Source organism: Trichogramma pretiosum, unplaced genomic scaffold, assembly GCF_000599845.2.
Source record: "Trichogramma pretiosum strain Unisexual culture from Peru unplaced genomic scaffold, Tpre_2.0 scaffold10, whole genome shotgun sequence".
In the NCBI taxonomy this organism is placed as follows: domain Eukaryota; kingdom Metazoa; phylum Arthropoda; class Insecta; order Hymenoptera; family Trichogrammatidae; genus Trichogramma; species Trichogramma pretiosum.
The window spans coordinates 2,290,773-2,311,835 of record NW_019641652.1 but is presented as its reverse complement, the minus strand read 5'-3'; the positions used below and the strand labels follow the sequence as shown (position 1 = coordinate 2,311,835).

At 42.3% G+C, this 21,063-nt stretch overlaps 3 protein-coding genes across 6 annotated transcripts in view; 1 reads left to right on the top strand and 2 right to left on the bottom strand.

Moving 5' to 3' along the window:
• Positions 1–8: 8 nt before the first annotated feature.
• LOC106658671 (protein unc-13 homolog 4B-like) lies at positions 9–15,186 on the bottom strand. 4 transcript variants are annotated; one of them, XM_014380730.2, is made up of 15 exons: positions 7,707–7,979; positions 6,410–6,744; positions 5,432–5,596; positions 5,111–5,289; positions 4,814–5,018; positions 4,206–4,732; positions 3,392–3,547; positions 2,849–3,178; positions 2,407–2,698; positions 1,954–2,324; positions 1,612–1,813; positions 1,194–1,494; positions 969–1,092; positions 379–572; positions 9–309 (listed from the first exon to the last, which is right to left on the bottom strand). In XM_014380730.2, the coding sequence occupies exons 2-15, from the start codon at positions 6,437–6,439 to the stop codon at positions 215–217; spliced, it is 3,171 nt and encodes a 1,056-aa protein (XP_014236216.1). In that variant the 5' UTR covers positions 6,440–6,744; positions 7,707–7,979; the 3' UTR covers positions 9–214. The 4 variants fall into 4 exon arrangements, with proteins under 4 accessions (XP_014236216.1, XP_014236214.2, XP_014236215.1 ...); XM_014380727.2 differs by lacking the exons at positions 6,410–6,744; positions 7,707–7,979 and adding exons at positions 10,786–11,098; positions 14,867–15,186 and having other exon boundaries at positions 215–309; XM_014380728.2 differs by having other exon boundaries at positions 6,410–7,979.
• Positions 15,187–17,300: 2,114 nt separating this feature from the next.
• Positions 17,301–21,063, top strand: part of LOC106658953 (zinc transporter ZIP1-like) — a 35,365-nt gene continuing 31,602 nt past the window's right edge. The window contains exon 1 of the mRNA XM_014381171.2: positions 17,301–17,561. The gene's annotated coding sequence lies outside the window, so the exon portion shown is untranslated. The remainder of the gene's footprint in view (positions 17,562–21,063) is intronic.
• LOC106658499 (protein unc-13 homolog 4B-like) lies at positions 18,977–20,833 on the bottom strand. Its single transcript, XM_014380499.1, has 7 exons — positions 20,739–20,833; positions 20,552–20,683; positions 20,305–20,484; positions 19,943–20,237; positions 19,500–19,864; positions 19,233–19,422; positions 18,977–18,991 (listed from the first exon to the last, which is right to left on the bottom strand). The coding sequence occupies exons 1-7, from the start codon at positions 20,831–20,833 to the stop codon at positions 18,977–18,979; spliced, it is 1,272 nt and encodes a 423-aa protein (XP_014235985.1).

Here is a 21,063-nt window from a genome sequence, read left to right as displayed (position 1 = left end):
ATTATGGCTATATAAAATGTTTTATATAATTGTTCTCTCTGCGCTATGAATATCACAGGAATACATTTTCGTAAAAATCGCGTGAGCAATTTAAAATTGCGCGACAAAAACGTGTATTCGAGTTCGATGCGTCCACACAAAATGCGTCTCAAAGTGCACCTTGAATACTAATTGTATAAATGATTTGTTCGTTGGTACTCGAGTCAACGATGCTCTAACTCGAGTTGATTTTCGATTGAATTTTCGTAACGAAAGACGACGCTTGGCTATCACCTTTCCGCTTCGATAAGGCATGAATAACTTCGGAACCTGCGGGTAAAAAAATACATTTGAAATATTCGAAAAAATGTTTCTCGCGTCGGTATAGAGTCGACTCACTTTCGCTGGTCGGTCTTGAAAGTTTCATGTGAATTTGTGGCAATGCGTCGAAACCGTCGTGCGAATCGGTCTGTTGAATATCGCCAAACGACAAAAAGCACTCGGACAAAAATCTCGTTCTCAAAAAGTCCTTGTCTTTGATTTCGAATTGAATAACTGCGTTTTTCATTTTGCTCTGGTCGGAGGTCAATGGACTGAAACAAAGCAAAAGTTAGGGTAAGCTGGGTGGTGTGAGAAAAAGTCTGGGCACAGGTAAAAAAGGGATATAAGAAGTGTCGCGGCTGCACTTGGGCGGCGGCGTTCGTTAAAGATTAGAAAATTTGCGCAGTCGAATTCCTTGCGCGCGATGATGCGTGTTATTCGTTGCTAACATAACGTTTCAGCTTCTTTGAGTTATTCGACGCGTTTACCAAGCTGAAAACTTTGAAAGCTGAGCCAGCAGAATGTTGCCTTCTAGCAGGCGCGCACTACTCGTGTGTATGGGTAAGTGAAGGAGCACACACAGTCGCGTAATCTATATGCGCGCTTGCAAGCTCTTATGGTATTAAAGCTGTGTACACAGGCACAGAGCCGCGTGCGCAGACACTTACATGCTAAAACTTTCTTCGTAAAGTGGAAATTGCGTCTCCTTGCGCACGTTCGTCTTGAATGTCTTCATACCGATGAATACGTCTTCGGGAAGCAGTCGGATTTTAACGTACGTATCGCATTTCTCTGCAACGAGAAGGAAAAAGAAACGATGAGGCAGATGACAAGGGATCTTGCGAAAAGTCAGAAATTTTATTTTCTCTCGTCGTTGTCGGACGGATGCTTACTGTCGATGGCTCGCAGATTCCGGGCATTGAGGATCTGCAGGTTCAGCAGATCGTTGAAAAAATACGCCTTGACCGTGAGTAATCCGTAAGGCTCGTCTTGCATGACGGACTGCACGGCCAGCCTGTCCTGATAATAGCGCAATATGAGCTCGCCCGTCTCTAATCCGTACAGGCCGAGGGTTTTCTCGATGCGCTCGAGCACTTGGACGTTGGCGAGCTCGTCGGCGCCGAGATTGAAAAATTGAATGAGATTATTGAGAGTCTGATGGAGATTCGAGTAGAAAGCCGGTGGACGTTTTCGCTGCAAAACAAAAGTTTAACAAAAACAATGTGCTGCCGAGCTATTGCAATAACATTATGTATACGAGAGTAAGAAAGAGATAGAGCGAGTCGGAAAAGTCGGAATTGCAAAATGTACCCTCAGGTTGCTGTTAACGAGTTGGTTTAGAACCTCGGCCATCACTTCCCAAATGACCATTAGAATGCGTTGAAAGTTGTCCTCGCTCAGATTGTCGTGGAGAGTAATGAGATTCGAGTCCAAATACTCCATTAATCTGTCCATCGAATTACTGCTGTTGGCGTCGTGCTGCTGCTGGTGCTCGGCGCCTTCCATTAGATACCTACGCAATACAAATTAAACCTACTAGTCGCAAATTCTATTTCCAGTCGCAGTATAAGCGCAAAGTAGCGAGAGGCTCGCATTATCGATCGCAGCGGCCAGACGACGCGCAAGCCACAACAACGTTATCGCAGAAATTACCTGGCCATGGCGGGTGCCATTCTTTTGGCGACCGTCTCCTGCATCGTTATTATCTTGTTCCTCACCGTATCCTTGGCATTGTCGATGATGAGCTCGAGGGTCTGTTGGCAGCGCTCGGCTTCGATTTGGCTCTTGGTCTCGGCCAGCGCCTCGATGACGCTCTCGAAGCCGAGATCTTTGGTGAGTGGCTCGATCGACGTCCTCACGTATTCGATATTGTTGAGGGCGTAGCACCAAGCCACCGAGACGTCGTACTGTTGGCCGAAGAGATTAGGCCTCGAGAGGTTGCTGTCGGCGTCCCGGATCTCTTGGAGCTCGTCGACCTTCTGCGACATTCGATCGACGTACGCGATGCAGCACTTGCAAATGTCCTGCGAGCAGAGTTTCATCGTTCTTTTAAATCTTGTTCTGCCTTGTTTTTTTGTACAAAAAATTGCTTTTTTTTATACTTACGTCGACGATTTTGGCGATAAATGCGTAGGCTCCCTCGATGTCGGGCCAAGCGAGCTGCGTCCAGAAAACCTTGATTTGGTAGAAAATCGTGAGGGTGTCGACGGCACTGGAACTGTACTGGACGCTCGAGTCGACCGGTTGGAGCTTGTCAACCTCGATGGCCCGATCGATGCGCTTGATTGCCTTAAAAACTGCCATCTCCAGCCAGTGAGAGACACCCGAGGCGAACCAGTCGTAGTAGTTGCGAACTTTCATTTGCTCTATCTCGTCCGGGCAGACTTTTTCCCCAAATCTGCGTCACACGCGATACACATGTATAGAGATTTTTGTGTTGCCCGAGTCGCTTATTAAATTATAATAGCGATGGAAACAAGAGGAATAGACGCGATACGAGAAAGAAGAAAAAAAAAGAAAGAGTTGGACCAGAAAGAGACAAACTTACTCGGCGAATCGCTGTATAGCCAGATAGAGCTCGAAGAGCGAAGTGCCCAAACTTAGCTCGGGATTCTCCGAAGTTTCGATCTCGATTCTCTTCAGTCTGCCGCAAATGTCCTCGACGATGACCATGCAGAGGTCGCTTATTCGCTTCTCGTACGTGCGGTAGAGAACTTTGGTGTAGGGAAAGTCGATCGTCTTGATGAAGAGTTTTTCGTATATCTCGCTCGCCCGAGTCAAGTCAATTTTAATCAGCTGAATAATTTTGATGTGATACTTGATGGCTTCCTCGTCCGTGTCGCTCTCCATGTTGTTGTTGGAAACTATATACTCGAACCTGGCGGCATACATACGTATACGTATACAGAGAGGGGGGGCATAATTATATATGTGCGAGTATACACGAGTGCTAGTGCAAATAGGATGGGAAAAGCCAGTGCCAGCGACGTCATAATCATCATTGCGTATAAAGTTCAATTTAAAGTTTCTCCAAAGTATATGAACTCGGCTGGCAAAGTTGAAAGTATAATTGCATTCAAAATAGTATTACCATTCAGCTCCGCCGCGAATTACGGCGAATTCCAGCGCCTCGAGGATACTAACTCGGTCGTCCTCCAAAATCTCCGGTGGAAACCATGAATACATTTTCAATGGGAACAAATTTACATTCTCTGGCACTTCGAGAGACGACAGGCACGAAATAATTCTGTGGTGGAAGAGAGACAGAGAAGAGAAAAAAATTAGACATTTACAATGATTCAATTCGATTATCCGAGATTGCACGAGCGCGTAATCGGATTCATTTTTCTTCGGTCGAGCGTAAAGTGCTGAAGCAAAAAAAAAAAATCGGATACTTGCCGGTTCAGTCGAGTCTCTCTCTCTCTCTTTCGAGGCTCTTTAAAGCATGTTAGAATCGAGGCGAGTAATTAAAATCCAAACGCGCAATTATTTCTAAGCTTTAATTAAACCGCAAAACACGTCAAAATTTCTCCGCAGGCGCTCGAGAGCGCCGCGTGTTTAGCGCGTTACCGTGAATTGCCTATATATTGCCACTTGAGAGCCGCAAACACTTGGTTGGAAACATTCCCCCTGCACGCGCAGCCGCGCTTTTGTAGCAGGCTGCAGTGTATATGTATATAGGCCCGTGCACCGCGCACACACAAGAGTAAACGACGACGAAAACGAGCGGAGCGCTTATCTTGACAGTAGCTATGTAGAGCTGCACGAGAGCACATTATACATACTAGACTTTGACTAGAGGCGCGTCGCGAACTTGATTTTTCACTTTTCGAGTCATCGACCGTATCGAGCCTAGCTGCACATAGAGTGCGGGTAGGTGTACCTATAGGTAGATGACTACTTGCCTAAGAATAGCGACGAGCTGCTTCACCACCGCCTTATTGTCGCAGGCGAGTCTGCGTATCTTGCGCAACGCGTTCAGTCCCGAGTGCAGGCTCTTGCGCGTCGCCTCCCAGAACTGCTTGAGCTCGTCGTCGCTGTACATGCCCGACTTGATGGACGCCCGGATGTCCTGGACGAGCTCGTGGAACAGCTCGAAGTTGAGCGGGTGCTCCTGGTGGACGTTGGAGCACTCGATCCACTTGGCCAGGGCTTGGATCTCGGGCTTGAGGCCGCGCTGGGCCGCGTGCTGCATCAGCACGATCGAGCCCGCCGTGGGCCAGCTGCCCAGCTGCCAGGTGTACTTCTCCACCTTGTTCGACTCGAGCTCGTGCAGCAGCAGAATGCGGATGAGGTGGCGGTGCTCCTGGAATGCGACCTGGGCGTTGTGCTCCGAGCTGAACGACATCCGCAGCCGGATGTGACCGCGCAGTTTGCTCTTGCCCCGCTTCTCGAGGGTGTACCAGTTCACGTGGCCGACCACTGGGATATCCTGCGATACGCACACTCTTATACTTTACTCCTACTTTTTTTACTTTTTTTAGTCAGCCGATCGTATCGCGATTATACTCACCTTCAAAGGTATTCGGATGCTTCCAATGAACTCGTTGTCGTGGTTGCCGTTTCTGGCCGTTACGGCGATCTCTTTGGCTAGCTTTACTAAGCCTCGGACGCTCTTGATCGTCTTGACTTTGTTGATCTTTTCCGGCACCGTTTCGGCCGCGTCAAAGTCCCAAACTTCGACGAACAGCACGTCATTTTCCGGATCTTCGAGGGGTCTGAAAAAAAAAACAATACGAAGCACAATCAGCCAACGAGTAACGATTTGCGCGAAAGACCAACGAGATGCCGCGGGTTAAATTGTACGTACAAAGCGAAATGCTCTTGCCAGACAGGTGTCAAGGTCTCGGGCTTAACGGCCGTGTTGTATCTCTTGGTCGGCTGCGATTCCAGATATAGCACGCAAAATGGGTCGCTTTTCCCATTGGCATCCTTGGGCACCAGATCTTTGGCCTCTATGACTTCTATATTTAAGTGTATCTCCGGTGCCTGTGTTGGCGCGAAAATATGCATTAGTCAGTCGCGTGTAAATGCGAGAGCAAATTTTACGCATACGACACTCGAGAATTGGCTCGGCTTTTGCCAACGTATTGCGATACGAGCGATACAAGCCGTGTTGGGTCAAACTCACCTCCATCTGGCGGGTCTCGTCCATGACTCTCGCGTGCGTCTCATCGTCGATATTGAACGCCTTCTGTAAATAATTGATAATCGCGTCCTGTTCCACTTGATCGACCACGTCGAGGCCGATCGGGTGCTGCGTTATGTACAGCAGGGCAGTGTACAGCTCCTCGATCTGCGAAATAAAAGACAGAATCGGCCAATTACCATCTCGTCCGAGCTTGCACTTCCCAGAAATAGCCGGAAGTCGATATAATATTTTCACTCTACCGTTCGCATATCGCGTCGATGTATTATTTTATTCGCGAAACGTGCCCAACTTTGGGAAAAGTAGCTAAGCAATAAGTAGGTTATCGAAATATGCGACGACTTTTCGTAAATACAGTCTCGTATTTTCGTGCGCTCTTTCGGCCAGCCAGTCTTCAACTGCGGTCAAACATCAAAACAGCAGAAAAAGTCGAAAAATTCGTTCCGTGTGTTACTGGTTCACGGTGCGACTGGAGATTTTATGACAACAGTCGTGAGCTCGAGCTCGCAATTTTATTTTGACCCTTTGTATTTGTGTTGTTTAGCAGAAAACATATTCACATCTCGAGTTGTTCTTTATCCGAGAATTTCGATACAGCGGGTCCTTTCATAAAAACATTTACTTATGGTGTATAAAAAATAAGTACCTATACGCAGCGACTTGAAAATAGCTGTTCATGTATCGCGTACAATATACAATTATAACATCTAACGATGAAAAAAAATGCCTGCAGACTCTTGCGACGCGCTTATGAAAGGCGATGCGAAGCGCAGCTTAACAAGTGCACTATTCACTTGTAAGCCTAGGCAAAGAGAGACATTCAATTGCAGTCGATCAATTAAATGCAGGCGTTCAAGCTAATGATCGTCGTCGTCGTCGTGGCGGTGCGCGTCCGCCTATCAATTTAAAAAAGCGTCGCAGTCGCGGACCGATGGCGAGAAACGAAAAGTCGACACTTGCCTCGAAGCGATTCCCACGCCAGAGTCGCATTCTGTTACGATTTGCTGCTCTTCGCTGATTATATCTCTTTGATGCGTCGTTATCGAGGCGCTTAGGAGCTACGGTGATGCTGGCGACCGACGTTGCCGCGTCGATACTCCGAGCCTCGCGATGCGGGACATTTTTCGACGTTACCAGCGACTTTTCCCGCGAAAGATTTTCCAGATCGATGCTTTGCTGCTGCTGCTGCTGTCGCTGCCTCTGTTGGCGCACCGGCAGATGCGCCTTTTCCGAGTTATAGCTATCGCTGCGGGTGTGGGTGCCGCTTCTAGATGCTCCACTTTGATGCACTTTCGCTGTACGCGACGAGCACATATTCATATTCACGCACATACGCATGCAGTCGTGCAGCATGTGTGCTCGGGGTAAATGTATTTTTTTCCACGATAGGCAGAGGTTTAACTTTTTCATATATGCGCGAGTGCGCGATTTTATGCGCTCCGGGAGATTCGATGTTTACGATACGGCTCGCGCGCGCTCCTCTCCTATAAAACGACCCGCTAAAATGCGCACCTTTTACGATTATAAATTCGCTCGGATTTCCAGCTATTCTCGCGAGCACGCCATCTCGCTGATTATTGAAAGTATAAAAAAAATGACGACTGCGAAAAACGCGTGTCGATTTTCGCTTGAAAGTGAGAAATACTTGGACAGAAAAGCCGGGAAACGTTTCGAAACGCGTGCGCGCTAGCCGAGTGCCCTTGACTCCAAGTTAGAAACTTTATAAATACATCCGCGAACGATGCTGCGCATCCAATTTTCTTTAATCTGCGTATCTATAAAAACCAGAGTTAAAGAACAATTGAGCCGCTGCGCGTCTCGATGATAAAGTGTTTCGACGTTTCGATACGGTTTTCATCATTGTGCATTGCAACAAGTTGCCTCGATAAAATTCCAGCAGTGCACGAAATTTATTCAACGCGCCGCATTGATGATGCTTATCGAATCGAATGTTTATGTTAACGGGTGGTGAGAAAACGAAAACGAGAGAGAAATTGATTAAACAATCAACGAACACGTGACAGATATGCTAGCTGCCAAGCTAACGGAAAAAAAATCATCGAAATAATCGTAAACATCGAATCCGAAGTACGAGGCTGATGCTAATTTGGCTTCGACAATATTTTTCACGCACATTTGTTTTTCAGAGCTTCGCACAAACAATCTAGGCACATTTCCGACAACTGTCATTCTCACTGCGCACAAGAGGAGGCGGCGAACGACGATGTTTCAAGTGTCTCGAAAACGGACCACGCACCCACGCACCGTCCACTGTGCCGCACGAAAAAAGCTCGGGGCGATGAAGCGTCGAAGAAATGCACGAGCCAACGAGACGCACTGCCACTGAGAAATTGCAGAGCGCATCGACGATCGAACTTCGACCGGTGTGTCGCTTTCGAATGGCGGTCGAAGCAGCGCGTGCTGTATGCTAAGTGTAAGGTCAGAAACGGTAGATGCAAAAAAGCTCGACTTTGAACGCGCGTGTGCGCGAAAAAGGCGAGAAGGAGAGAAAGAACAAGAAGAACGAGAAAGAGAAAGAGAACGAGATAAGCGAGTACATAAGTGTGCGGCAGACCGGCGAAAAGCAACTGTGCGTGCATACAGGAATAGCCGAGGCATATTGGCCATTCGGATGCTTCTTCTTTTGAGACAGAGAAAGAAATATATAAAGCAACGGCCGCGCGCATACGCGCACACATAGTTACGAGCGCGCACGAATACGAGCCGCACACCAGCTTTGGACTGCCTATACGTGTATAGTACGTGTATATACGTGAAGCGGTATAGTCGCCGTTGAAAGAGAGCACGACTGTTGTGCAAGCTTCGAGCCAATATACACGCGATCGCCTCGTTCTGGTCGCGCAGAACGACTGAAAGATGCTTGTTGCGCGCCCCAACCCAGTCGAAATTTTGATTTTGCCACGAAAAATACGTACGTCGGTAGCAAGCTGCGAGTCGACGCGCTAATATTCCCGAATACGACGACATTCGACGTTGTATGTTTTTTCCACCCATCAGTCTCGAGTGGCTCTCTTGAAACGAGCGTCAATATCACACGCCGCATTTATTATTTATATTATACATATACAGCCAGCTGTGTACGAGCTGAAAGCTCTCGAGGCTGATTTTCCAGCGATAATGCTGTTTCGTGTTTGAGCGCTAGCCTGATTTTACTGGCCGCTCCCTCGAGTTCGAAAAAGCTCCGAGCGATCAGGAGAAGTGCTCGACGGAATATATATGTGTATACAGCGCGTATATATTGGCAAGTGATCGCACCCCATATACGAGCGGCCTGTCGAGTCTTTGGGAAATTCGCGCAACTTGTCGAGTGAAGATTTCGGAAAATTTCAGTTCTAAAGTCAACTCTCACTCGTTGGCGTTGACTGCGCGGACCAAGATATCTGTATCAGTTGCAAGTTTAACATGTTGCGCTTGCTAAAAGTTTGCGGGCGATACTCAAAATTTTCGGCTTATAAAACTTTCCGTGCATGCTCTGGATAGGTGTGTAAGCGGCACGCGTGTAAGGTACCAAGCTCACGACTAATCCGCAAAATATCAAAGTCGAGGCTCGAGCTCGTTGATTTTCTTGCGAGGCTGAATATCACGCTGAAAGCTCGAGTGCCGTGTGCGTACAGACGATCACGCCGACGTGTTTGCGTAAACGAGCTTTATCTCTTGCTGTACAGTCGAACGCGTGCGTCGGCGAGGAATTAGAAAGAAAATAAACCATATGCTTGGCCGCGATGATTCAAGCTCGCACGCGCAAGGTTAAGGCCACCGCTGTAGAAGCTCGGCTCAATTTTTTTGTTTAACTCGTGCTAATTGTGCTTCGAGCTCGGCGTGGATCAAGAAAAAGCGATGCTATCGATTTGTCATAATGCGGCACGTAATTCGTAAGTGATATTTGTGCGTTCGGAGAAAATTTGTTGGCATTACTTACCGGCAGCCTCTTGCTACGAACTCTCACGACCAAATGACTCTTGGGCTTTTTTGGCTTATCGTCGCCGCGCACGAGGGCAAAAGCCTTGACAGAAGTCGAGAAAATCGGTACTAAAATCGGTTCGGTATGTCTGTTTGATTTCGCTGCCATACCACGCGAACAAAGGCACTACAAAGACTGGGCCGGAGTTGTTTATTTTATGCGCGCAGGCCATAATGGCAACTCGGCATCGCATCGCTTTCCAGCTCTGGCCAACGCTCGAACGTGCCTACTGCCATAACAACCAGACCATGTCAGAGTTATCCTGTGGGTGTGCAATGTACGCACATATACGTTTGGGTAAGTTACACACAGCGAGACATAGTCACGCACACGGGACGCCAAGTAGTCCCATTCTCTTAGGTAGGCATACGCACACACAATCAATAGTTTGGAAGGACGGAAAAGGGGCGCAAAAGCATAGAGTATCGCGTGATTCATCATTATGGCGTGCGCGAGTGTGTATAGGTGCGTTTGCTATAGGACGCGTGGAGACGGGTCGCGCGTTGCCCTCTGCTCATCCATGTATGAAGCGCTCCATTGTAATTTTTACGGAAAGAATAATGAGGCTCTGGCCGAGTGAAAAACAACAGCGCCGAGCGTCGAGTATTTACGATTTTCAATTTTTCGACTCGACTTTTTTCCCTGCCACTCGTTAATTTATCGCCCATAGCGGGGGAGGAAAAAAAAGAAGGAAAGAAAGAGAGAGATAGGTATAGGTATATATAGAATCGAGGGTAAAAAATTGAAAAAATGCAAAAACTGAAATCGACTGGGGAGTAAGCGAAGCGCAAAGAGTTAGCGCAGCGCAGGATCAAAGCTTGGCAGCTAGCTATCCAACTGGATATAGATATATATGTGTATGTATGTATATACGTGCGTATATACAGAGGTTATACGCATCTGACAGTGTATAACTAGCTCATCCGATCAGGCGTCTAATTGCCAGAGCCACGCGCTCGGAAACTTCAATCGAGATGTTGCTTTATAGAGAGGGCGGCTGGCTGGGTTACTGCTCTCACTCACTTCTCTTTCTCTCTCTCTGAAACGACGAGCGACGAGCAACGGCAAATGTTGGGCTCCCGCCCTGTTCTCGCCCACCGGCTTATATACATATGTATCAGCTGCTCGCGCGCTCTAGCAAGTAGCGATCGCTAATCTCTTTGACTACCTCGTCATAAGCTCACCCGTTCATATCTACCTTGGCTCCTTCTACCTTATACCAACTATCTCTTACATTATAACGATATAGATATACATATATATAACGAGTAGATTTGCACGCGGCTCGCATGTAATATACATGTAGCAATGGTGAGTGGTGGAAGGTATATAGCATAACATAGGCTGTACTCACGTTTAGACCAACGGATTGAGCAACTATGGCCAAAGCTGTCTCCTGCTCTTCCGTCTCGCTGTCTGTCTCGGGGCTGCTGCTGGGCTCGTAAGCTCGGCTCGGCTGGCGCTGCAAATTGCTCTTCTTGGCCGCGTAGCGCGCTCGTTTCGCCTCGTCCTCGCCATCGTCGCCCTGCTGCTGCTGCTCCTCCTCCGAGCACGAGTTATCCTCATCCTTCGCCGGCTGCAAAGTTTCCTCTTGGCGCTGCTCCTCCGCCCGGTCCGCGAGACGAGTGCCCAGTTTCTCGAAGAAGCCTCCGTCCTCCTCTTGCAACCTGTCTTGTTTCCGCATCGTCAGTGTATGATATGTAAAGCAGGCCAATGTTACGGAGCTCGGCGAATTTAGCTGTCTTTCGCGCCAGGGATATAAACGAAATCTCCGCGAATATCGACGTCGAAAAACAATTTCCAAAGACTTCCTACGTCACGCGTTTTATCCCGATCGATGTAAAAATATGTTAACATTTCGCGAGTATTTTTAGACTACATATTGTATACGCGCCAGCGTAAATCCTCGATCCGCTTGACACCACTCATATAAAAGTGATTAACTCGTCAATCGCAGCCAATAATGATCCTGTGCGCGCAAGTATCCGCGCATGTGTAGGTCAGACGAAGCTCGCGCGTTATTTTTTTTCTTTTTAAATTCTCTCTCTCTTTTTTTTCACGGAGAACGTGCTTCTCAGCCGTATTAATATGAAAATATTGTTGAAAAGGAATTTACGTAATAAATTATTCACCGATCGGTTTTACGTGCTATATATACATCTTTGCTTTAAGTGGACTCGATTAAAAATGAAAGGGACTACTTCATAAATAATTGTTACTGAAATTCGTGCGTTAAATATCTGGCCTGGCTTCGGCGAATTTTTCCGCATTTTCGTTATAACTGCACACATCGCACAATTTCCAAAATAAACGCTAAATTCGGGCATATATTTTTTATAATAAAACCTGCCCGAATTTCAAAGAGTTTCACTAAAAAAAAACACATGATCTAATTGGTCGTATTGCTGCAAAATCTAAATATAAAACTCTTTTTATGCTTGCAGAGAACCACACACCTCTCGTCGCACGAAACGCGGAACAAAGCACACTCTAATTTCAACGTAGCTCCCTGTGTTTTGCGTTATCAGCCGTGTAATCACAATTAATAGGCAAGTACCGGACCCAGCGAAAATTGTCACCGTTTATAGATATCCATTTGAAAAGAAAAGGAATGATATTTACACTCGACAAGTGGACAGAAATGCGCTCGTCCAATCACTAAGCTTTCTCATTACGCTCCTCGACGAATCGGCGGCTCCAATAATCTCGTGCGGCTTATAGAAAAAAAACCAATTGTAATGACACTGACGGCTATCGCGCACGAAATGTACAGAGTGTCCGCACCTCCGTCTATATAAACCTCGGAGTTTTTTCAACGGCGCACATGTGCCGATGTATCGTCGCGATCATTCGGTAATGACTGAATCGGAGCCTCGCTCGCGTCGCGCGTCAAATCGCTCTCCGTAAAGGCTGCGATTTTTTTTTCTTTTCTTCAAATATTGTCTATATCCCCACACGCGCGCCTTCTCGTGCGTTATTATATGCACAATCGTATCTTTGTCATACAGTCGGCCCGAAGAAAAGTATAACGCCGCCTATACATGACACGGGCTTTTCGCGTTTATTATATACACGTGCGAACGCGACTCACGGTGCTGGATGAATTATTGTCTTTTTCTTTTTTTTTTTTTTTTTTTTTTTACCAAGACCAAATAACGACCTACTGCCTGTGTAATGATGTATGCATGTGTACTAAATTAAGATCTTTGATAAGAAATGTGTACTCTTCGAAAAGCTTGTTTCGAATGTAAGCGTGAGATATGTGATGAAATCATCGTGAACTTCGAATGCGAGGTATTTAAATTCGTAATGAAGCGTAAAACAATGACCCGAAATCTTTTTCAATATATTTACGCATTGAATTGATACGGTCCTTTCTCAAATTCGATATGATTTCAACTGTCTCTATGAAGGACGCGCATGATGAAGAATGTTATACAGTGACACAAAGAAAATAAACAACCTTAACAAAATTTACGGCAACGATGAAAAACATTACTATATAACATGGTCATCGCTATTACTCAAAAATATTTTAACACATTTTTATCTGGGTGATAAAGAAAGCTCGAGAAAATCTCAAGTACTAAAATGTAGTGAAAAACGTTGGTAACAAGCTTACATAAACTAAAGGTCTTTTTTTAACAATTTTAATTTTTATGTTTAAATTCTGAAATTCTTTTAAGATATTTCAACCACGCACGTAATGATACAGCAATTCTTAAGCATTTCAGTGTATATGAAATCTCTACATTAAAGTTTAAAATCGTATCAAAATTTAATTAGCTCCCCGTAGGGTACGTGTCGTAAAATGTGTAGTTAATCGAAAAGTAATCAAAATATCTCTTTCATGCTGAAAGACATATTTTGCACGAGTAGAATCAGCACAATGTGAAATAAATTTGACGATTTATATACGTATTTTTAATTGATAACTGGAACATATCTAATGACGAAAGTAATTTGATTTTTAACAATCCATTTATCACTAATAGTTTGAACAATTTTCTCACATTCGAAGATTGGAAACTACATAATCATTCAAAACATAGATAATTCCTTCATTTATCAACTATAATCAGTTTCCGACTACCCAAATTTTATAATTAGACTGTGTACTTGTCAAAGTTCCTGTTGTAGCATGTTAAACGATTACATGTCATTCAAATAAACAACACAAAAGAATGTCTGTTTTTAATCCGAAACTGAATGATGAAAAGTTAAATCATCAATAAGTTTGATGTGCAGTAATCGTAGATTAAATCAAATTTTCCCGTAACGCTTTAATAAATGTGTTGGAAAGGATGCTAAATCAAATTTGTAATAACAAACTCAGGCATAATACGCGGGTTTTCCGAACCTAATAAATCACTCGCACAATCATCGCAACAATTATGGACTATTTTTTGATCGAAAACAATGTATAATTTGATAAAAAATCTGAAACTCGGAAGAACTGTATATTTTTGCATCGCAGTCGATGTGTACGCTTTGCAACGAGGAAAAACATCGTTAATACGAATTACATGAAGCATAGCTGGAAGGTTGTGAGACTACGCATCATCACGCAGAAATCAATGCCGCGAGAAAATGCGCGCACTATAATTGTTACCGATTACAGTATAATCGGTTTTATCGTGGCCGATAATGCAGATCTCCTCTCGACGCGCTATACCCATGAATGGATCGTATCGCGATATTTATGGATGCGAGCCGCACTAGTCTCGACAATTGCTGCATGAAAAATCCTTGAGTCAAACGGCGAACAAAGATCAGCGAATGACCTTTGACGAAATTCAGGGTACTTGTCGATTTTGCATATAATTGCGTTACCGATCAGCTAGCGCGGAAGTTTATAAACATTGGCGCGTGTACAAATGATGCATAGATGCAGGCGGGCTCGTCAGACCGGCTCGTGTATATGCGAACGTCGATGTAATACGCGACGCGAGCCCGAGACTTAAATCACATCAGCAGAGCGATGACGTTACGAGATTATAAACATGTATGTATATATAGGCTTCGCAGCATCACCTTTCACTATCGCGAAACTCGACGACTGTATTATGAATTCCTTTACGTAGGAGACGCGATGTACTTGCAAATGAGCTGGGTTAAAAATAGCTCAACATTTTTTGTCTCTTTCGATAAAAGATCGGAAGCCCAAAGCAAAAGCGAGTAGCAGCAATTTTTAGACCGAATCCGTTTCATGCTCTAACGCCGTGCAATCCTATTGTTAGTCATATGATTCATCCTTAGCGCCGATTGGCCGCGATTGCGTCTACGCAGATTATAAATAATTAATCGCGCACAATCGGCTGAAAAACATTTTAGACTGTTTAGCGCGGGGCGGGGTTCTAATGCAAAGTCAAAAGTACTCGTATACGATCAAGCGCGCAGAGGTATAGAATCAAAGAAATGCTGTAATAAATCACCTGGCCTCATGGCTACTCGGCGAATCCGAGCTCTTCTGTCTCTTCTGCTCTTGCTCCGCGACGACTTTGTGGTAAAGATCCTTCCACATTCTTTCCTCGTCCATCTTTCGTGCTTATTATACTTGTCTGCTTCGCACTCACCGAACTGAACCACCGAACGTGCTAAAATCGACTAAGTCGGGCCGGGAGCGAGGCCGAGCTGCATAAACATTTAACACCTGTAAAAACGAGAGGAGCTCCGATTGTCAGCGGCATGCAGTGTAGCGGCCTGCGAGTACTATACTATTTCTTTTATATAGCACTGACGGCGTGTGTCATCGGCGAAGGCTGAACCGTCGCTCATCGCAATGTACAACGTTTACCAGCGACTGCCTACTTTAGTATGTGTTATAAGGCAATCGAGTTGGTTCGCAACGAATGCATAATGTGCGTGTACTGGGATGCATCGGATCGCTCGATTCAACTGGGCGATTGCTTCGAGTGCATCATTGCATTTTTCAAATGCAGACCGGCGTATCGGAACGATAGCTTGGGACGAGTCGATGTCGCTTACCGTCCGAGCTGCACGTCTGAGTGTGAGGACGAATCGTACAGATGGCGCTCGACTGTCAAAATCTGGATTTCGTTTATTCAGCATTTAAACGCCATAAGTTGTACTAATTCTCGCACAAAAATCGATCATTTTGATATTTCAATGGCATTATCAATGCCGAGCGTCAAGTTCGTCATTAGCTTTGCTGATTAGTGGCGATTGTTTGGCTTCAAAATGCCTATTGTTTGTTTACAACGCCATGCGAACAAAGATATTAATTCACGTCCATGAACTGATTTACCTTCAGATAAAGAACGAGCGATGCAATATTTTGTTACTGTGTCGAAAATTTAACCATTCAGGCTAAATCTTGAACGGTTGCAGCTCAAAAAATATTTCGACGTTTACTTTCATGAAAGAAAACTGCGATAAATAGCGCTATGAGATCATGAAAATTTTTATTGCTTTCATACAAGATACAACAGCTAAATCATCAATATTTACAATAAATCCTTTAAAAACGTAAATTATTTATAAATTTCTGTAATAACATTTCACCAATATGTGGCTTCTAATTCTACATTATCGTCATGGATACTGGATGTACCAGTTCAAATATCACATTTGAAAAGTCAACATTTTTATTGCTGACGACCTTTTATATTATCAAGAAATATTACTATCAATCATTTTAGCGACGTAAAGCTACGTCTATTATTTTAGTCATTAATTTTTTCATACAAATTTTCGATATTTTAAAATGTATAAAATCAATAAATTTCTCGAAATATTACAATTGTTTCATAAAACTGTACTATTATCTTTAACTTTCAGTAGTATTGAGATTCTTCAATAACAATTTATTAATTGTACAACGATTTAATCAGATTACTCATCAGGTGGATCGACGCTGCAAGTCCGAATCTGTAAATTAAAAAATCGTCTCGAATTAAAAATTATATTTTATAAGGTAAATAGCAGTGTAATAGATAATAGTAACCAGTTTTTCTCGAATATCGTCGCAGCACTGAATGAAATTCGAACAGTCTATACTTATCGCCGGTTTTGGTTTATGTCAGGTGTAATTTAACTTTGCATTTATTCTTGTTGCTTCTTTTGTTGCAAAATTAGCAGCTGAACTATCTCCCTTCCGGTTCGACAGTATGCTTAGAACCCTATGATCTGTAAAAATGAATGATGATGGTGCGAATTCATTATCAATTGAAGGCCCGTAGAAATATTGAAAACATACTTAGATCAGTTGGCCGTGAGAGTTTTAAGTGGACTTGCTTCAATGTAGCTATCTCTGCCGCTATTTCGGACGAGTCGTTGATTTCTGGAATATCACTCAAGGAAAGGAAACATTCAGCCAAAAACTTTGATTTGAAATACTCTCGAATGAGAATTTCAAATGCAATAAGTCCATCTGGATATTTCTTTTGTTCTGGAGTGAGAACACTGGTGAAATAAATTTTAAAAATGTTGCTTTTAGTTAGTTAATACAAACTGGTATCGTTCGAAACATTCAAAGTTCATCATATAAAATAATTCTTCGTAAAATACCAAGTGGTGAAAACAAAGTTAATAAATGCTCAAAAAGTTTTGGTTACGCAACCGTAATAGAAAGGAATTATTTTTTTCTTTTTTGAAAGTTGGGCGAGTTAGAGGAAGACAAAAGAGGGCAGATGTATATGGATACACGCGAATTCTATTGTGCAAATGTAGCATCTGACGGGCATAAAACTCGAGCGTGTGCGGTTAGTCATGTATTTGCACCGCATGGGCTACGAAAAAATAGCCGCCGAAAAGATGCGAGAGACGTAGAGAGAGAGAGAAAGAGAGAGAGGGGGGGAGAGATCTCGGACTACACCACATGACTCTGTAATAGCCGGGCTACCTCCAGTCGTCGAGCTAGATTTTAGTTTTCGACTTGTAGGTACCGCCACTGTGTTGTATAATACGCTGCAACGGTGTTTATTTACAAATTCAAAAGTTGAACGTGCAAATTTACAGTCCCGCGGGTGAGATTTTGGTCGTCTGCACAATAAGCGAGATTGCAACTAATGTTGGCCAGGCTGCACTGGGCTGTGAGATTCGGCGAGGACGGTTTGGAAGAATTTTTGGGCCGTTGGTGCGAGAGCACGTTGTGAAGCATCTTATAAGGTAAGGGTGAATTGCTAAACAGGCGCATGCGCAAAATCAAAGCCATACTCACACTTCAAATTTTCCATCGTAGAGCGGAAATTGCGTGTCTTTTTGAACGCCTGTTTTCAGCACATTCGTGCCGTATATCTTGTTGGGATATAATCTCGTTTCGACATAGGTATTACATTTTCCTATAACAAAAATTACGAAAAAGTGCAGTAAATTCATACATTTCTTTAGTCTCATTTCTATGTAAAGTAGTTCGGTTGCACATATACACTAAATTACTTTATATACACTCGGCAACAAAATTATCGCAACAAAAAAATTCATCGAAATTTTGTCGATTTTCAAATGCTTCTATCTTGGGCTAGATTTATCGTATCGACACGCTTTTTTTTTTAATTTCTTGGAAATTGTGTCCTCTTTAAATCCATATAAATTAAGATAAGATTTGAGTTAATGTTGAGTTACCAGTAGTATTTGAGCGTGACCCTAAAAATTACTGAAAAAAAAAGACTGTTTGAACGTGTACCAGTACCACAGTGATTTTTTTATCGAAATCTTACATACACCATCGCAAAGTGCTCTTTTTAACGAGTAATTTAAAAAAAAAAAGACCTCTCTACGATTTTTTTAACGCCCTGTAGGTCGATTTGAAGATACCATTTAAAGTACGTAAAATCCTCTGTTTACCTGAAATCAAGACGATTTTCTGGGCATTTTGCGTACATAAACCGTACCTTCAAATCGACCTACAGGGCGTTAAAAAAATCGTAGAGAGGTCTTTTTTTTTTTAAATTACTCGTTGAAAAGAGCACTTTGCGATGGTGTATGTTAGATTTCGATAAAAAAATCACTGTGGTACTGGTACACGTTCAAACAGTCATTTTTTTTCAGTAATTTTTAGGGTCACGCTCAAATACTACTGGTAACTCAACATTAACTCAAATCTTATCTTAATTTATATGGATTTAAAGAGGACAAAATTTCCAAGAAATTAAAAAAAAAAGCGTGTCGATACGATAAATCTAGCCCAAGATAGAAGCATTTGAAAATCGACAAAATTTCGATGAATTTTTTTGTTGCGATAATTTTGTTGCCGAGTGTATAATTAGACTACAACTGAGATTCAAGTTTTGAAAAACGATATATTTATCTTTCAAAACAAAACGGAAATTCATACATTAAAAATATTTTTTGCTCAAAAACTTGCAGAAATTTGAGAAATATGACGTTATGTAATGTTAAGGTGATATTACATAAGAAATTATAACTCTTATACTTACTATCGACGCTCTTCAAATTTCTTGCATTAAGAATTTGCAAGTGTAATTTATCGTATAAAAAGTATGCCTTCACTGTGAGAACCCCAAAAAATTCGTGATTTTGATTATTTTGTTGTTGTAATCTGTCCTTGTAGTAATTGTAAATTAGTTCACTTGAGTCTGAACCATAAAGTTTTAAAAGATTCTCAATCTTTGCAATTATTCGATAATCTTGATCTTCTTTTCCAAGACGAAAGAAACGAATAAGCACGAGGAGTGTCTGATGTAAATTCGTATAAAAACTCGGTGTTCTTTTCTCCTAAAAACCAACAAACATTTTTGCAAAGAATAAAAATTTAAAACAACTCTGAAGTTTTTCATTTCATTTTGATAAGGGGAAAATGTTATTCTTTCTTTTTACCTTTAAGCTATCCTCAGTCAATCGATGAAACAACTCGAACATCATGCCCCATAAAAGTTGCAAACATTTTTCGAAAGCTTCTTCGTTAAGGTGTTCGTGAAGCGTATGTAAATTTTGTTCTAAATATTCCATGAGTTTCTCCATAAATGGTTTGTTCGAGTCGAATTGTTCTGTACCATCTTTCAAAAGCCTTGAAAATGGTTTTTAAATCAAGAGCACGATTCTACTATTATTTATAAGAAATTCATTTCATAATTTTTTATCTACCTTGCCATTGTCGGAGTCATATTTGTAACAACAGAGCTCTGCATTGTAGCGATCAGATTGTCCATAGTACCTCTTGTCTCATCCATGAGGGATCGAAGTTTTCTTTCACTCTGTTTGGCATTTACAGGGCTCATTGTACGATCTATTGTTTGAAATACTTTTTCGACTTGGAGATCATTTACAAAAAGAGATTCTATAGATGTTTTTATGTAGTAAATATTATTAACTGAGTAGCACCAGTTCGAGGAAACATAGAACGATTTAGTTAATAAAGTAACGAGAGTACTTGTCATGAAATCCGTGCAATCATCGGTAAATTTGGCAGCTATTCGATCTACATATACCAAAGAGCACCGACATATATCCTATTAAAGTTATAATTTTCTGAATGTTGAAAAATTGTAAAAACAATCAAAGATCATTGATTTCATTGCACTACTTACATCGACAATTTTCATGAGAATTTTGTAAGTTTTTTCACCTTCAGGCCAAGCGAGTTTTAACCAGAAATCCTTAATCTCGTGAAAAATAGTAAGAAGATCCATGGCGCTAGAAGTATACCGTACACTTGAATCTACTGCTTGAAACTTGTCGAACTCGATAGCACGATCGATTACAGATCGTGCTTTTGCAGAGGTCATACTCAACCAGAAAATCACTCCTGGCTCGAACCAATCATGATAGTCGTGAATTTGCATATGCTCCATCGTTTGATCAGAACACAAAATCTGTCCTAGCCTGAAATTTTAAAACATTTTATTATGAAAAAGATGAATTTTTTATTGCAGCACGAAAAATGCATTACTCTGCAAATTGTTGAACAACAAAATAAAACTTGAATAGTTTAGTGCAAAGTATTTCCCAAGATGACATATCTGATATACTGAATTTGCTGCATATATCTTTGACAATGGAAATGCACATTTCGCTTATTTTCTTTTCATACGTAATGTAGACAATTCTTGTATAAGGATAGTTAATGGTTCTGAAACAGAGTATTAAGTATCTGCTAGCTAATACTTGGAAAACAAAAACAAAAATGTTGTACTTACTCAATAAATATGTTTTCGTACTGATCTCTAGCTTTTTGCAAGTCTATTTCAACGTTATGAATAATATCAATACACTGATTCATATCATCTGTATCTTTAATGACATTCGAACTTAACATGTAATACTCAAACCTGTAACAAAAATCTCTTAATCAAATACTCTATTTTATTATATGAAAATATTTACCAATCGTCTGTTCCTTTAATAATTGCGCACTCTAAAGCATCCAGTAGTTCAATATCATCTTTAACATGAATATCCTCGGGAAACCATGAATACATTTTCAAAGGAAACATCTTAAAATTTTTAGACAAATTATCAAATTTCATCTCTGCAATTATTCTGGAAAATTGTATTTAATCTTCAAATGCAATCAAACAATTTTGAGAAAAAAAGAATTTAAATACAAACTTAAGAATTATTTCTAATTGGTTGAGTTTGTGCTCATCGTCACACTGCAATCTTCGGATTTGACGCAATACATCGAGTCCAACGTACAAAAGTCTTCGAG

Coding starts and splice junctions, on each gene's coding strand:
- LOC106658499 (XM_014380499.1), bottom strand. CDS start 20,833: ATGTATTCATGGTTTCCCGAGGATATTCATGTTAAAGATGATATTGAA. Junction 20,485..20,551: donor TACGAAAACATATTTATTGA/GTAAGTACAACA, acceptor ACTCTGTTTCAG/AACCATTAACTATCCTTATA. Junction 20,238..20,304: donor GTTGTTCAACAATTTGCAGA/GTAATGCATTTT, acceptor TTAAAATTTCAG/GCTAGGACAGATTTTGTGTT.
- LOC106658671 (XM_014380728.2), bottom strand. CDS start 6,859: ATGAAAAAGTTAAACCTCTGCCTATCGTGGAAAAAAATACATTTACCC. Junction 1,495..1,611: donor TCGTTAACAGCAACCTGAGG/GTACATTTTGCA, acceptor TTTGTTTTGCAG/CGAAAACGTCCACCGGCTTT. Junction 310..378: donor TTCAAGACCGACCAGCGAAA/GTGAGTCGACTC, acceptor TTTTACCCGCAG/GTTCCGAAGTTATTCATGCC.